This window comes from Monopterus albus, unplaced genomic scaffold (genome assembly GCF_001952655.1).
Source record: "Monopterus albus unplaced genomic scaffold, M_albus_1.0 scaffold112.1, whole genome shotgun sequence".
Lineage (NCBI taxonomy): Eukaryota > Metazoa > Chordata > Actinopteri > Synbranchiformes > Synbranchidae > Monopterus > Monopterus albus.
Window position 1 is genome coordinate 1,069,598 of NW_018127992.1, and position 16,650 is coordinate 1,086,247.

Sequence of the window (16,650 nt, forward strand, 5' to 3'; positions counted from 1 at the left end):
GCAGGAAAAAGGTGGTAGTAGTGAAATGGTGCAAAAAGCAGCTGTAAAGATGAAAACCAGAAACAAGAAAAGAACAGAACAGTTTATTTCCAAGGGTTTTTAGTTGAATTTGAAGGTCAGAACAGACTTAAAATATTCTTGTCGAAACAGGCAGTGAAAAACCGATGCCAATTTATCACCAGCCAACATGCTCCCTTTGCATTAATTCCTTAGGAGACGGTTTGTAATATTCATCCAACTAGCAAACGTACGCGTCGGGGCCGCGCTGTAATTCACGGTGTCCTCTGCCACGGTGAAATTACCCAAATGCTGTGTTTAATGGAAACGACACCTACGGCCTCCTGTAGCACGGCGATAGGCTGCTGGTGGGAGTGTGTCATCTGCACACGTTAATATTCATGAAAAGAAGACAGTCAAGAGGTGACGCATCCCTGCTCTCTCAGCGTGCACGGATGCTGGGAACTCTGTAAGTTGCACAAATGAGAGGAGTGAGGCAGAGTTTTATCTAGTGGAACGCACACCATTATGAGTGTTAGCGATGGAGTATTAATAGCTTTTCTGGGGGTGAAGTCATGAATTGTAAACGGGGTGTATGTGCTTAGCTAAAAATGGCACGTCACTGACACATTGTTATTATAACCTCTCATGACTCTGTATTATGCGCCCAATTCAACAGAAAGGTCATAGTTTTAGCTGGCCAGATGTGTTTCTCATGGCTGTATAAATAACAAATAAAAGCCCTGTTACTTCTTCATAACATCTGCTGCTGTCATTAAGGACCTGGCATACGCTTTAATCATAATCCTTTATCAGACTCCTCGCTAAGAACTGAAGCACACACAATACAGAACGACAGGAACGATAGGAGACGGGGTGAACAGGAAAGGATCGAGACATCTGTTTCTTCTTTGGGTGTTTGCAACTCTTCCAGAAGAAATAAAGAAAAGTTTGTTGTCAGAGCAACTTTTTAACTGAATCCTCATCTGAGCAAGGAGTGAGGAAAACGGCAGGGGAGGTGGCATGGCAAAGTGAATGAAGGGAGAGCGGATACAGATGCATTGTTCGCCTGCAAAGTAAACAGGAAATATAGTGCTCATAAAGCCCAGATAGGTTCTGCTAAACTGAATAATGCTCAAGTTAAGATTATGCTAATGAGACATATGACAAGGAAGAAAAACACAGCAGAAGCCTGTGTGTACATGTGTGTGTGTTTATGTCCTTCCACCAGGCTGAAGCTGTGGAATATATGAATAATCTGTGCATTACAATACATTACAGAGCCAAATAAAATCAAATCAAATATTTAAAACACTTGCAAAACCAACTCCATGAACTGAACTAAAATAAACATTTCTACAAAAACAAAACCTTTTGTTTAAGTTTTCCAATGGTTTTACGTATTGTGTTATTGTGTTTATGTGTGTGTGGTCATACCCAGCTCCAGTGACCATCTCCGTTTTACTGACAGCCAGGCTAACCACCTCCGTGACGTGCACCCTGCCAATGGCCGATGGGCTTCGTTCGCTCTCATAGTAACTCAGGAAGCCGCCTTCCAAGATGCACCAACGGCGTGCCATTTCTGAAATGTACATGTGCATTAGAAATATACACAGTCAGGTAAAATACACACTCAACATATTCATGCTTAATGTGACAAAACAACAAGCAACAGCACAACTCAGCAGTATATTACATTGGGTAAAGGTTTGTTTTTTTTTATGGCTGATGGATTTAACTTTTCATGGGTAAATGGAAGTGTGTTATTTCTTCTCTCCAAAGTTGGTCCTACTTTAAACATGATGTAGTTAGGTTTCAGTACTTGAACCAAGACAGGCACTGTCCTGGAGAATGTGCCATTTAATCTGATGCCAACTTCACACAAACGTGCAGCTCGTGTTTGCCTCGTGTACTTCAAGCATCCAATATGTTTGGTGCCTCCATCGTAGAGCCACACATTTGCATACTGGCAAAACTGAGCAAACTGACAATTGTCTGTAGAGTCAGAAAAAGAAATTAATTAGCGCCTGCGATATCAGTGATTAGTTTGTGTACAATTAGCACCACTCCAACCCTATTTAACACGGCTAATGACTCTCTACAAGCTAAGACAGCACTACCACGAAATCATTTAAAAGTTCCGAGATAAGACACTGTGCACTCAGCTTTCACACATGAACGGGCGTACGGAGATGTGGCAGTGTCATTGCCTGTCTCATACAGCACCTGGCTTGGGTTTTATTGTTCTTGAGGGTGCAGTCGTTTCTATCCGAAGCCAAACCAAGCAGATGTAAAATGATCCCACCTCCTGAAGGACAGGGTTTCAGACCAACATCTTTCCAGAATCACCATCCAAAATACACAATTAGTAAAAATACAGTCTAAAGACAACTGGCAGACTGTGGTCTTCATTTCCAAATTGACAAAGGGAGTAACATTTTTATGCTGAAGACCAGAAGATCTAGATTGTCCACGTTACAATTTTAACTTTCTGACTGCAATCAAATGACCATATAATCTTCCAGTCCATTAGACAACTGAGTCAAACATACAGTGCTAGATCAGGGCAGATGAGGGCAGAAGCACAAAATTACAATAGTTAAGAGTACTGAGCAGATTTCAACCAAGATGGAAAACACACAACAGTGTCTTTCATGACTGTCTGACTGTGCGATTTACATAGCCAATGAGCATGAAGTTCATAAAAACATACCTAATTTTGGATTTTCAAAGTCACTGTGCCATCTGCTTTTTTGTTCTGCAACAAACACACACACACACACACACTCACTCAGAGGCCCCACCCACCCATCCACACCCTCTGTCGCTAGCGACTCCAAAGTTTCCACTGTATTCATCTCATGAATATGCTAATTGTGCATCCCTCTGCCAACTGTGTGTGATGTTTTTGAAGGAACAGATATAGTTCCAATAAAAAAGGAAGTGTCTACAACTGGCTGTTAAAAGAAAAAAGATGTGATAAGCACAGAAAAGGAGAATGTCAGTTTCACTGTATTCAGCCTTGCGCTGCCTCTCTGTATGGCCCCTAATGACTTTTTCTGTCTTTTCTTCCTGGAAAAAAAGTGGACACGATTCTGCAAACAGCTTTAAAATGGAAAAATGACTAATATTTAGTTGCTTGCTGTGGCATTTAAAAAAATACTGTTCTTTTGACCCCACTTCGGTTAAAAACATTGTTCCAGCAGCTGAAGAATCCTCATCTGTATCTGAAAACAACTGTGGTGTGGTTGTATGGGTGTGTGCGGGACAGAGAGAGAGACCGAGTCTGGTATTTAAAGCCATTACCAGCCCAATCTGTCCGACAGGATGCTAAAGATCGCGATGCACTTCACTTCTGTTGCAAATGTGTCCCTGGGCTGCTCTGGTTTTGCAGAAAATGTCATGTCTATCATTTTTTTGCTGGAGAATAGTTGGGTTCTGCAACATATTCATGTAATTTTGCCTTCCCTCCCTCTGTCCCTTTTCTAATGGGGTAATAACTGAATAGTTTCATTTGTGCCACCTGAAACCCTCTCACAATCATTTTCTTAAGAGGCACACATGAGTTTCTAACTGAAGTAAATTTCCGTCATAAGCTGCTAGAAAGCTGTAATGTCAGTGATCATCAGGATAATTTGCTTTATAATGGTCCCCATAGTTGCAGAGGTTATTGGGGAGTTTAGGTTATGTATGAACTGATGCAATGCCATTTACAAACAGGCATCATCTGGGACAATGGAACTCAAACAGACAATCTCTAAAAACGGAGGAGATAAAACAAGGATTTAGGCCCAATCCCATTTCTTATTTTTCACCCCTACCCCTCTTTGAGTGCTCTCCTCCACTCTGTTTTGAGTTAACCTTCAAAACAGAGTCATAAGGAGCAGTGGTTAAAATCCTCCCTTATGAAATGGGGCAACTATGACGGTAGTTTAGTAAACAGACATGACAACTTGTAGCTGGAAATGATGAACCGCACAATGCTCTGGCAATTTCGCTTGTGTGGTAAGTAAGTACCGGTTTACAATTTCTAAAAGCAAGTAAGAAAATTTCAAGGACAGGAATATGTTGTTGACATCAGGGAATGTTGGTGGAAATGTCTAAGGTGTGTAGCATTTTGTTGTAGTTAGCCTCATATCACTCAGTTTTGAGTCTGAAGACCCTTCGTCTGAAGGTCTATGTAGCCTTACCACCTCACCCTACCCCTCCATCCTAAAAAAAAAATAAAAATCACTACATGTGAATGTGCAAAACAGAGGGGTAGGCCGAAGTGGTAGGGAGAAAGGGATGAATTGTGATTAGGCCTTAAACACCAGCAGAGACTAGGAGACACAGAAGACACCATTTTGTTTTAAGGTGTTATACGACAAACCATTTGGGAACCAGTAGTCAAGAGCATGTAAAGTCCTAGTGGGTATAAATCTTAAAACATACATGAGGGCACCCGTGTGTTTCTTCTTGTCATCAGAATGAGCAGCATGCAGATCCTGTCTCCTTGAACGGACAACGTCTGACAAAATCAATTGAGGCTAAGGAGAAAAAATAATAATTTTAATTTCCTCTCCATTCCAAGGACAAAGACACTCAAAATCCCACTGTGAATCCGAGAGGCAAATTGCTGCGGGATCCTGGGTGGACATGAATGGGCTCACCACTCATCCAACCAGCTTCTGAAGAATTATGCTAATAATGGCAAGCTCGCACCCAGGCACGGGCCCACATAAGGCCTTAACATGCCTAGAAAACAGACAGCTGGGAAGGGAGAGGGATTAAAACGGGGTCAAAAAGTGAAGCAACACTACCAGTGTTTGACAAATGTAATTTCAGATATGGTTATCTCCCTTGGGTTTGAACTGTGAATGAATATGAGGGAATTCATAGATTAATGAGATGAACTATTAAGTCAAGAAGTAAAAAAAAAAGGGATCTCAAACCAGGCAGAGAGTTGCACTGATATGACCTGAGACACCAACCAGTGGTGTGGTTGCCATTTCCATACCGTAATGACTGCAGTGTAAACGTGGCATAGCTGCAGTGAGTTTTGCTCAGTTGAATGTAACCATTATTCAGCTATGTTGCAATTTGTGTCATCAGTTATTTCCTAACACAGCCGTGAATGCCTCTGGATCTCTTTAATATTTTTCACCAGGAAACTGGCTTTTTCAAAAACCCACATGTCACCAAATCATGAGCATCCTTCTTCCTTCTTTGTTTGTGGTTCAGCATTTCCCTAGCGGGTGGGACAGCACTAGCTTCTACACAAGCACCGGGCGCAATCGGGGGAACAATAGTGCTTGATTTACAATTAAGCAGCTGCGTCCATTGCCAGCTGTTCCTCACACACTGCAACAGACCCGTGGCCCAGCCGTTCGCCACAGGAGTCCACAACCAGCCGCCAGAGACAACGCTAGCGGAAGCCAGCCGTGGTATATCCCTAAACCAGCTAAATTGGGCCAATTAGCTTTTACGCCAAGAGTGTTCCTCGCATCGCATTTTTCCAAAGAAAAAAAGGCCTCCAAGTCTACAACGTGCAATCTCTCTCTCTCTCTCTCTCTCTCATTCTTCTCACCTTCCCCCTCACTTCAGCAATTTGTGAAATTTGCCAAATGCTCTAAGTATGTGAGATGAGTAGGTTGATTAGACTAATCATCAAGCCATCAGTGAGGCAGTTATTATTGCTCATCAACTGAATGGACCGATGTATTTACTCAAATGTTTTGACTCTGATTGTGTCTCAAGCTTTATTTTTTAACTCCCCCAGATTTACTCAATGTCCCACTAAACTTTTTATCAGCATTGCACAGAAACCCATTTCATTATGAATCAAAACAGCAGGCTCTGCCCCCTTTCCGCTGAATCGCCCTCTTCCCTTGCGCTCTCTCCCACCTCTCCCCCTTTCTGCCAATCTTCTAGCTATCGCACCATCAGACTAAAATATCAGTGGTGAAGACATCTGCTGGACAGTTTGTCAGGGGGGATGGAAATGGAAATCGAGAAACTGAAGGGATCTGAATGATCTGTCTGTGCCAGAATTACAGCCCACTTCATTACAAGGAGGAATGGACAGATATGGTGAAGGGGTAAAAAAAAAAAAATCTGCCATGTATTTCTGGCCTCAGCAACAGCACCACTCGCTCATTTTGCCAAACGGAGGCACTGTAATATAAACACAGATACTCCAAAAAGCATAATAGATTAGCACAAATTGTGGCTTTGCAAACTTTTCATAAACTATAAAAACATTAATGTGACTACTTAGACAGCTAATTCTTAAAAAGTTTTGTTTTATCATCAAAAACCTGACTCCAGCTTTAAAAGTACTTCTCTCCCTTTTCTCTCCACAACGCCCTCCTCCCCATTCTTTCCCCGGCAGTTGTGAGTTACTGTTGCAGGCGAAAACAGAACGCCGTTGATGAGGAAAAGACAAAACTAATCAGAAATTACGGGTGCCATTTCCCCGCTGCCACTCACCATTTCAGACAGTAACTGCCTACTGTCTCTCATTTCCTCCCAAGACTCTCACAAGCACGCAGACACATACAGATGTACACAAAGGAGGAACACACTCTTTAATGTGAGAGTAGCATGAGTCACTCCTCTGCCTGTTTAGTGCAAGGAGGTGGGGTGGGGGGGCTTCATTTATGCTGGAATCAACTGTGTAAACCGGATATGGAGAGGGAGTTCAACAGCACAGCAAACAGAGTGGATCCATGCCGGAGAATAAACCAGTTCAACCTTGATTTAGGCACAAATAAAACAACAAGGACTGTTTTTCTAATCCTAATCTATATTCCCAGCAGCATCTAGAATGAACACGGTGCCACTAAATGCTAAGCAGCACAGTATTTTATTTCATTACGGTGCACCAGCTCTGTGATCCCCCATGCCACCTCTGTCAAGGCCATTACCGGAATTGCTTGGCAAATTAATTTATGTCATACTCTGAATTTAGTTCTCATCAGTGGAAGCACAAAGGCCTATTGGAGTAGTCTCCAGACAGAAAAAAAGAGCCAAGTTTAAGTGACCACCAAACCATTAGCCTTGGAGTGAAAGGCATCCTGGAATACATTCAAAAACACCTCATCCCGTCATGCTCACAATCCTGACAGTGCTTCCTCCTGATTGAAGAAGTTGGAAGGCTGAATTTCTCAACAGCTGCAGCTGCAGTTAAAGCACAAAAGAAAAAAAAAAAAAACACACACAGCTCTCCATACTAGATGAGATAACAACGTATTTATCAGTCTAAATATTATGAGCACTTACCCAAGAGTTGACAAGTTTGGAATGGTGTGGTACTCTTACAAAATGCAAAACAGCGTCTAAAACGGAGCTTGGCAAATGAACACCTGTGGCATCTGAAACTCACACCCATATACTGTCAAACCAGTGGGCTTTAATAAGGACAGTGGTACTGTAATTACTTTAACAAACCGCTGTGAAAGGATGATGCTGGTTTGTTACAAGTTGAGTCTTAGTTTTGATCGTCATTCATACAGATAATTAGTGTCGCTTCAACTGTGGCACTGAGAAACCGACCGCCGATGACACTTTTTAGTAAACTTCTCCCCAGAAGGAGGACAAAAAGACAAAAAAACCATCCAGCAGGTTTAGCATTTGTGAGTCTGGTTTGTTTGCCCAAGTCCTACATTTTATCTTCTTGTTATGGGAACAAGATTAAAAAAAGATGTTAGAAAGGCCAATACTCAAATATAAATATACATACATGTTTAACATTCATATCAGTGTAAGAAAACTTATTTTTCTTGTACCATTACTTTTGGATTTACTACCAAATAAAGTGGTTTAGATAATCTGGTTAGATAATCAATCTAATCAGACTGATCAACTTTGCTTCAGTGATATTCCCAGATCTCAGTAATTACTTAGGTGAGTAGAATATAATCATACCCAACAGAAATGATGGCCAAAAAGTGTGAAATTAAGACCCCAGTTGCAATACACCCTTTAACACAAGAAAAGAAAATGAATTCCATTTGTACAACTAATGAGAATTTCAACAGACGATGGTAAAAATTTCCCCCGTCTCCTCTAAGGGGCAATTTCCCAGAACTCAGCCCTGTTCATTAGCTACCATGCACAACCAAGAATGAAAGCAGAGCATGTGTGTGGGGTGATGGAAATGGAGATGGATGTCTTGCCCAAGATGTAGGCAAGTCAGTCCATTCAAGATAGCTGCAAGCTGTCACTTCCACCCACACACCTTCCTTTCCCCATTCCTCCTACATCTCTCCATTCTCCCAATAACCCCCCTTTCCCAGGGGCAGCATCCAAAGCCATCTACTTCTCCTAATTACCCATGGGCCCCAGAAATGGTCCAGCTGTTTGGAGAAGTGGGACCAATGTGGAGCAAGAGGTGCAGCAGCAGCAGCAGCCGCTGAGGATCTTGGGTGGAAAATGGAGCCTGATTAAAAGTTTTCAAGAGCATTGGAAGACAAAAGATGGAGAATGTGGAGGTTTTGGAGGAAGGACCTCTCAGGTAAATGCAGGAGGAAGTGGCACCAAAATTCTAATATTCATTTTTATTTTTTAACCTGGCCCTAATTTAACCTGTGCTTCTGCAAGGCATTCAGTGGGAACTCTCAGAACGTACTTCTGTCTGACAAGTATTCCCAGAAGGCCGATGCAGGACTCATTTGAAGGACAGACTCATTGATGGTTTTGACTGGACTGTTTGGTGTACACATAAAACGATTGGCAGTTTAACAACTGACAGACTGACACTGATTGATCGATCGGCCCTTAACTGTAGTAGACCTCTGACAAACACACAGTTTAAATTGCTTACAAATTGACTGATGGATTGACTGGCTTTGCCAGAAATTTGCAAAAAGGTATTTACACTCACCGTCTCTTCTGTGGCGGTCCAGCGTTGACTTGGCAGGGCCTGAAGAGATGTAGAGGAAGCCCGCCATAAAGACAGACGCGTGAAACAGAGAGGCATTCGCTGACCACTGCTCAGGTCTAGAGAAATCTACAAGAGGGAAGAGACACAGTAGATGAGCAAGGAAATGGGCTTCACCAAAGAATATAATGGTGGCAGTACACCATCTTATCCTTCACTCACTTCTCTGTGGAACCATTTCCATTAAAATCTTAGCACCAATCGTAATTTCTAGTCCTTGATCAGCAGCGAATCCAAGCATAGCGTTGTCCTGCGATAACCATGACTCTTTCAAATAAACTGAAGGAAGGGTTCCTTTATAGGATGAGAAAATTCTCATACTTTACATTAAATAAACCATTTAAAAAACCATGGGGCTATCCAAAAAGGCATCATCGCACAGTTGAAAACAAACCTGCTTTTAGGCTGGTGACATAACATGATAATATCGCAGCATTGATGAAAAAATATATTTTTAAATAAGTGTATTCCACCATTATGCACTACAGGCAAAATTCTGTATATGTATAAACCTTTAATGACTCATTTGTTATTTTGTAGAAAAACAGAACCACCCGAATTCCTATCTATATAAAGACCAAGGAACTGACTCCGGAAAAGACTTTCCAAACAGAGACCAGCAACACACCTGGCATGTGCACACAATCAAGGACAGTGAGCTTATTCTTAATCTAGAGATCTCACCAGACTCATCACACAATAAAATACTTGAATGTCCCAAAGTTAACCGATTATAAACTTCGTATCTACAACGTTACCAAATACAATAACCAACCCAATCGATATACTAAAATGCTGTAGTCCATATAAATATTACAACTGTTTTGTGAGATTAGATTTATATATTTAGACCACCAGTCTAAACATATAAACAATAAATAAATTATAATCAAGGTAAGACTCCACTGAAAATATTTAACCACCACCAGTGGTAATACCTTTATTAAATCAAGTGTGCACTCCCACAGTGCCGTTTATGGGACATTGCATTAAGCCTGTGTTACTGCAGAAAAAGCATATTATTATGTCGATATTATCTGACAACGTGTCCAGGTTCCATCACTGCTTATATCCCATAGTGTTGTCACAAAAAAAAAAAGTTTGGATTTAGAATATGAGAATAGTTCTAGATAGTGCTAATACTAGATGCGATTCTATCTTTCTAATCTTTCTATTCCATGTAAAACCCCTAAAAAGCTCATTTTTGTTCATCCAGAAAATATGGATTACTGGCCAGTTATTCACATGCGTCCACTCTGTTGAGGTGTCCAAGAAAGACACTGAATCCCCATCAGCTTCATGATTGCTGTTTTTTACCTGAACCTGCAATCTGACCTCCATGTGAGAGTATTTCCATGTGGGCATCAGTGAAGAATCACAGCATTATTTTTTTATACAAACCGCTGTTTATTTAATCATGACTTTTTCACGTGGTCATTCAAATCAAAGATAAAATGATCTGTGAGCACTTCAAGGTGCAAACCTCCATGTTCTGTATCTGTTAAAAATGAGTTTTACACTCTGTTATCTCTTAATCCTTGTCCCTTTAGAATTCGAAGCCTTATTCACTCTTTCTTTCACCCGTTTTCTTCTGAACCCCTGGTACTCATATTTTCTTGCTAGCTTTAAGCGCTCCCCAATTTCAACCTTATCATTCACAAATTCAATTAGCTTCAATTCTGGAGTTCAATTTTCTGCCAGAGCCTTGGCAATATCTTAGAGATTTTATCATGACTACCTCCAGCTCTCTCATCAAGCAAGGTAAAATAACTTTAATTGAAACCACTTTTAACTGAAGTGACATTTCCACCCTTTACAACACTACCAACCACTCATCTCAGAGCCACATATCATTCCACAAAGAGAAAAACAGTCAGTTATTATTGTATGTGTGCGCTCTGTGTATGGACTCATTGTGTCAAACTAATTAATTGTGCTCATATGCACTTCAATAATCGTTGAATTACAATAAAAGGGTACTAATATATTAACATGTTATAAAAATGAAACAAAGTAGATATCATATACCACATGCAAGCACCTTGAAAATGGTTTTAGGTACCTTGAAGGGTAAAACCACAGTAGATCTTAAATGGAAAGTAACGTTGCACTAACAAAGAATGCGGCAAGATGACCTCCCTTTATTAATGATTTTTTTGGCTTTAATTTTGCATGGTGAAGCATTGTCGAACAGAATAGAATTGTAGACTAATACAGGCATATTCAGGCACTGTAGCCATTTCAAACAAGTGAAATATATTCTTGATGTGACGCCAATCTCGAACAAGGTGACATGAAGCCAGGGCAATATTAGTTTGCAACATCTGTAATCTAGCTTTGGATCTAACATGCAGAATGTGAATGCCAATAGCAGTGTCATAAAGAGATGGAACCTGACACAGAGTTTAATAAGCAAACCGCAGAGAAGTGGTTCTAACATACACAATTTTCCAACCACTCAGATTGAGAGAATTTAAATAAGCTGGTGGCTTGAAGCTGTAGCAGTTGTAACAAGGCTCTCCCTGTGAGCTTTCTAAACAGTCTCTCTGGGCCCCTAAAGCTGGACTCTGAGATGAGACTGTGATGTCTGTGGGGGCGGCAGTTGAGAAGTCTGGCCTGTGCTGATTGGCTCAGTCCCCAGTGAAGGGAGGTGACATGACAAAGGGCTCAATTAGCCATCTGGTCGCCCACGGCAACGCTCACAAAGTGGTCCCCGACAAGCAGTGGACAGTGGGGTAATCAGAGACGCTCGTGCACACACACACAGACAGGAATGCAGCCACACACAGTAAATGATAACACAACTGGCTAACATGTGCAAAACAAGCCGGCTGAAGATAAAAGACACCAGACAACTAAATTCCAAAGTGCCAAAAGACACAGTCATTTATCTGAAATGAAACTTAGAGATGTGACCAGATCCCACTTTTTTTTTTTTTTGCCAATATCACTTCACTTCAAAATTACCACCATCCACATACAAACACTCCAACAAGGGAATCTTTCCAAACTCTCAGCAGCTGCTTGTGACCTCTTGGCCCTCTTAAAGTCCTGTGTGCAATCCTGTGTACTGGTTAAAAACAAACTTCAACAAGCTCTAGAAAAACTGGCAGAGAATGGCAATGTTGCTAACAACAGGGTGGAATGGAGACCCAGGAAGAAACAGGGCCTTTGATTTAGTGTTTGTGTATGTGTGTCCGCATGTTGGTGTTCATCTTTTTATTATCCGCACAGAAAGGCTGCCGGATAAATTTTTAATGTGCCGGGAGATTCAGAGATTTGAGGCGTCGGGGATGCTAGGGTGGCAACAATAAAACTTCTTTGCCTCCAAATCCATGGTGTGTCATTTAAAAAGGAGCAGGATGATGTCAACAGTAAGAGGCATTGCTGTTTAGCTTGGTTTTACAGTACAGTTGCCTCCTGGGTTAGAGTGAAGAGTCGTCATAAAACACAATTTACATGTTTACATCATTCTATTTACAGTCTAGGCATTAGTTGATGTTTTTATCCAGTGATTTACAGTGAAACAGCTGACAGGGATTCAGTGTCTTGCTGCAGGTTGTTTATTGTAAAAAAACAACATTGTAATCTTTAAGCCACTATTTGTACAGCGGGTTTTTCATGGGTTTAGCTCTGATGGCAGTTGTTTCACTTGTAAAAAAGTTTGACAGTCTCTGGAAAATATGGCACTGCCAGTGTTTGTATTGATACCATCACTAGAAGGTGCCAAGGGATGTAATTCTATGCCTCTTGTTGCTACTTTAAAGCTGGACTATTTAATATTTATATATAAACAATGTATCAAAAGTTATCTGGCGTTGCATAAGGAGACAAAACCACACAGAATTATCACCAAACTGTGAAGCTTTAGCAACTTTCAGCTTATTGTTTTAGTTTATAAGGCAAAACGTTACTGTTCTGGTTCAGTCGTGCTACTCTCATGAGCCTGATATTTTCCTCAGGGGTTAGCTCTGTGTGAATGTTTACCACATAAACACATGAATCAAACCCCAAATAACTAAAGACTTAATGCTCTCATGCAATGTTTCCAACATTAACTACAGAGTTAGTGGATTCTCACATTATGACAATAAACTGAATAATTAAAGGTTGTACGTTGTTCGTAAGAACTGATGTATCCAAACAAGTGCGGACAGTAAACTGGCAAGGAGACCAAGTGGCAGGTGGAGATCAGTAATGTCACACACCTGCAGCATTTACGAACCAATTACTGACTTGCCTGGCGCAGGCACCAGCGGCATTGGCCCTCAGAGTGACGATTCCAAGGACCAAGACTTCTTTGGCATGTCAGTAAACTATGCTCGTTTGTCATCCACTCAACCCTGAATGTTACAGCACCACTACCAACACTCTCAGTGACCTTTACCCATTAAAGTAGGTTGCAAGATACAGTACGGGAAACCAACACACTCTGGGATTTCTAAAGTTTGCGATGCAGTTTAGATATTTTATATTTACAGTTTTAGTTCATCGGCTGATTCTTTTATCAAGAAAATCTTTCAACTTAGTGTAGGGGTTTGGCGGAGGTACTGGAAGAATTTAAAACAAGCAAAAGTCCACTTACACAGATCAAGCTTTTAAACCTTTTTGGGTCAACTGATGAAAACAGAACTCAAAGAAAAACTTTTGCAATATACATATTTTTTACACATAACTTTATTTATATTGTCTGTGTATCCTCCTGAGTGTAACATATGGGAACACACTGCACATAAAAAATGATAGAGGAACCTATAAATATACAAGAAACCACAAACAGTAGAAGTGTTTGATGATAAGGGATAGAGCCATCACTGAAACGGTCCTCAGGGGTTCCTAAAATGTGAACAAACACTGCCTTAGAGAGCTGCCATTGGCTTTTTTAAATGGAATCTGGAATGGGGATATGCAAAATAACGTGCTCCTACAGTATCCCAGGGTGATATCGGACGAGCAGGTACAACGAGGTCCGCTGTGGCCCATGTGCATGGATACATGTATATGCATAGAGTAGGAGCTAATGAAGTGGCAACGCGCTGCCATCAGTGGACGTCCTAATGCTGGTGCTACAAATGAGCTGCTGCAGAAGGAAGGGACAGTGGAGGGGATCGGGGAGAAGCAGCCTGACAACTTTGTTTTGATTCATTACATCCAGGGGACATGAAGAGTGTTTTCCTATTTTTACTTTTACAAACTGGGAACATGATTCACACTGCAAAGCGATGCGGCACGCTAAGAGCTACTCCAGTTTAGACTGTTGTTGTTAAGAGTGTGAGGCGTTCAGGGCGTCTGACGATTGCTCATCGCTGGCTTATTCTAGTCTCCCACCAGGGGGATAGTGTATTTGGTAAAGAACCATGTTTATCATCATTTCATTCAATATAGCGTCTGATTTTCAGCACCATGTGGTGGTTAAATGAAGGCCTGAAGTGCAACCTTGTTGTGGTTGTGTGGCTTAGAAGAACAAAAAAACAAGAACATGATGGCATGCTGCTGAAATATACATCTGTCCTTACATTACCTCGTATGTATGTTTAGTCCTGCTTAAACAACTCTCAACTGTTTTGTCCTCAATACTGTCTGCTATGTGGCTCCTTTTATTCTCCTCTCTGTCAACACCACACTAAACAGTAGGGATGGTGTCATATGGGTATTGAATTGTTCCCCGTTTCTGCCAGACATAATACTGCACACAACAATTGAAAAAGTTCCATTTCTGTTTAACCAGAATTTTCACAAAAACAATGCAGATGCCACTTTCCAAAGCTTTATGTGATGTGGCATTGTGTCCAGAAAATAAAGAGGGAATTATTTGGCCTAATATTCTAGTTCTTCACTGTAGGTTTACAGCAGCCGGGTCCCATAGCAAAAGGTGTTAACAGCTGTGTTGGTCCAAAGTGTAAACCGTAGCAGTATCACAATACTGGCTGTAAATTGTGACATGGCAACGTTTGTTGTATTGGAGTCCAGTGACCTTCTTTGTGTTCTTCTTCTTGGTCATTTATGGTGGTTGTCAAACAAGGCAGTGGCGCATTACCGCTACCAACTGGACTGCAGTGTAGATCGGGAAGCTAATATTTAGTATGCCACAATTTCTGGGGTGTTACTGCGAGAGCAGTATGTTTCACATGTACATGTAGCTATTATAGACTTTGCTGTGAGACTGGGTTGTTTACAGACGAGGAGCAGTCTGCTCTTCTTCTAATTTATGACTGATATTGTCACATTTATAGTTGTGTTTAAAGACCCATGCTGTAAATTCTACATACATTTGAGATCAGTCAATACACCATCATGCCTTGTAATGGACTCTACAAAAGCGCTTAAAAGATTGATTACCAAAATAGATGGCGATTCATTTTCTGTTGAATGATTAATCAACTCGGATCAATTATTATAGATTTTTTTTTTTAAAGGAGGTACATGATACCACATGTGAAGTGAGTAACAGAACGCTGTATTAGAAAAAAACTCCAAATTATGTTCAAAACAGGACAATCACGTCATAGGTCACGTTTGGGATTGTAATTGGGGTTAAAAAAAAAAAAAACAAGTTATCTTCCACACCCTTGAGCCACACTAATAAGAGCGCATTGTTTCCTGCACTGAACATTAGTATGAAAGATAGTTGCATATAAACGCATGTAAAGATCTTTTGCCTGTAACTGTACTATAAGTGACATTTTTAGGAGTATCTTCTTTGTGGCCACTCTGCTATAGAGTCCCAACTTGCCAAGTGCTGCACTAACTCTTGTCCCTGAGGCAAGATCTCCACTGGAAGAACACTGTCAATCTGTCAGAATAGCATTTTGCTTGTCCCTAACCTCCCTGACCTATAGGGCCCTTCTTTCCTGCAGTAGTTGGTCAGTTTAGTTGAACATCCATATCTCCACACAGTATCTGGTTTGCTCCATATTTGTCTGTTTGTTAATGATGAAGCCCTACAACTTGCAGACACATAATGAGCACATACAGACTTCCTGAATGCTACACACTTCCACATTTCAGGCAGCCAATACCATACCTGAGAATGTGTGTGGGTCTAGCACACCTCCAAGTAATGGCTATTACTATGGCGACCAGGTGATCCCATGCTAGCAATTAGGGGTCCCTAACAGGCTCGGTGCTGGGGAGTGCGCACAGCAGCAACCCACATACATTATGTAAAATACAGCCCTAAGAAACCCCCCCCCAAATCTAATACATTCTTGTCATCAGCCTTGTGTGAAACAACACAAACAAAACAGATGTGTCAAGGGGAAGCCACACGACACAGCACATCTGTGCCATGCCTCCAATGTCACAAACATGCGATGGGTAATGCAAAGGAAGAGTTTAGGGAAAAGTAGAAGAGAAACAAAGAAAAAGAGAAAAAAAAATTTAACTTACAACTTGCTGCTTTCAAATTTGTGGGTTTGTCTGCCTTCATTTCCTTCATGAAAATGGGGGGAAAACCCCTCTCTGTGCTTTTTGTAAACGTGGCAGCACAACAGTGAGTATGAGATTTAAACATGATTGGCTCATTAAAGCATAAAGAGACTGGGCTGAAAACATGGCTAAGACAGTTATAAGTGTTCCTACTCACACACCTACATTAGTTTAAGGGCCCTTTCACAGATTTATGTGAGTGTGTCAGCTTTTTATTTTTTTATTTATTCATTTTTTAATGTCTGACCAGGAAAATATGAGTCATTCTATTTAATAGCAGCATTCTCTGGTCCAACTCTTCA

The 16,650-nt window shown here is 41.0% G+C and overlaps 1 protein-coding gene across 1 annotated transcript in view; it reads right to left on the reverse strand.

The window, feature by feature from the left end:
- Positions 1-16,650, reverse strand: part of arap2 (ArfGAP with RhoGAP domain, ankyrin repeat and PH domain 2) — a 57,643-nt gene that overhangs the window by 29,359 nt on the left and 11,634 nt on the right. The window contains exons 5-6 of the mRNA XM_020611365.1: positions 8,864-8,989; positions 1,435-1,579 (exon numbers count right to left, since the gene is read on the reverse strand). Coding sequence (XP_020467021.1) covers positions 1,435-1,579; positions 8,864-8,989 — 271 coding nt within the window. The remainder of the gene's footprint in view (positions 1-1,434; positions 1,580-8,863; positions 8,990-16,650) is intronic.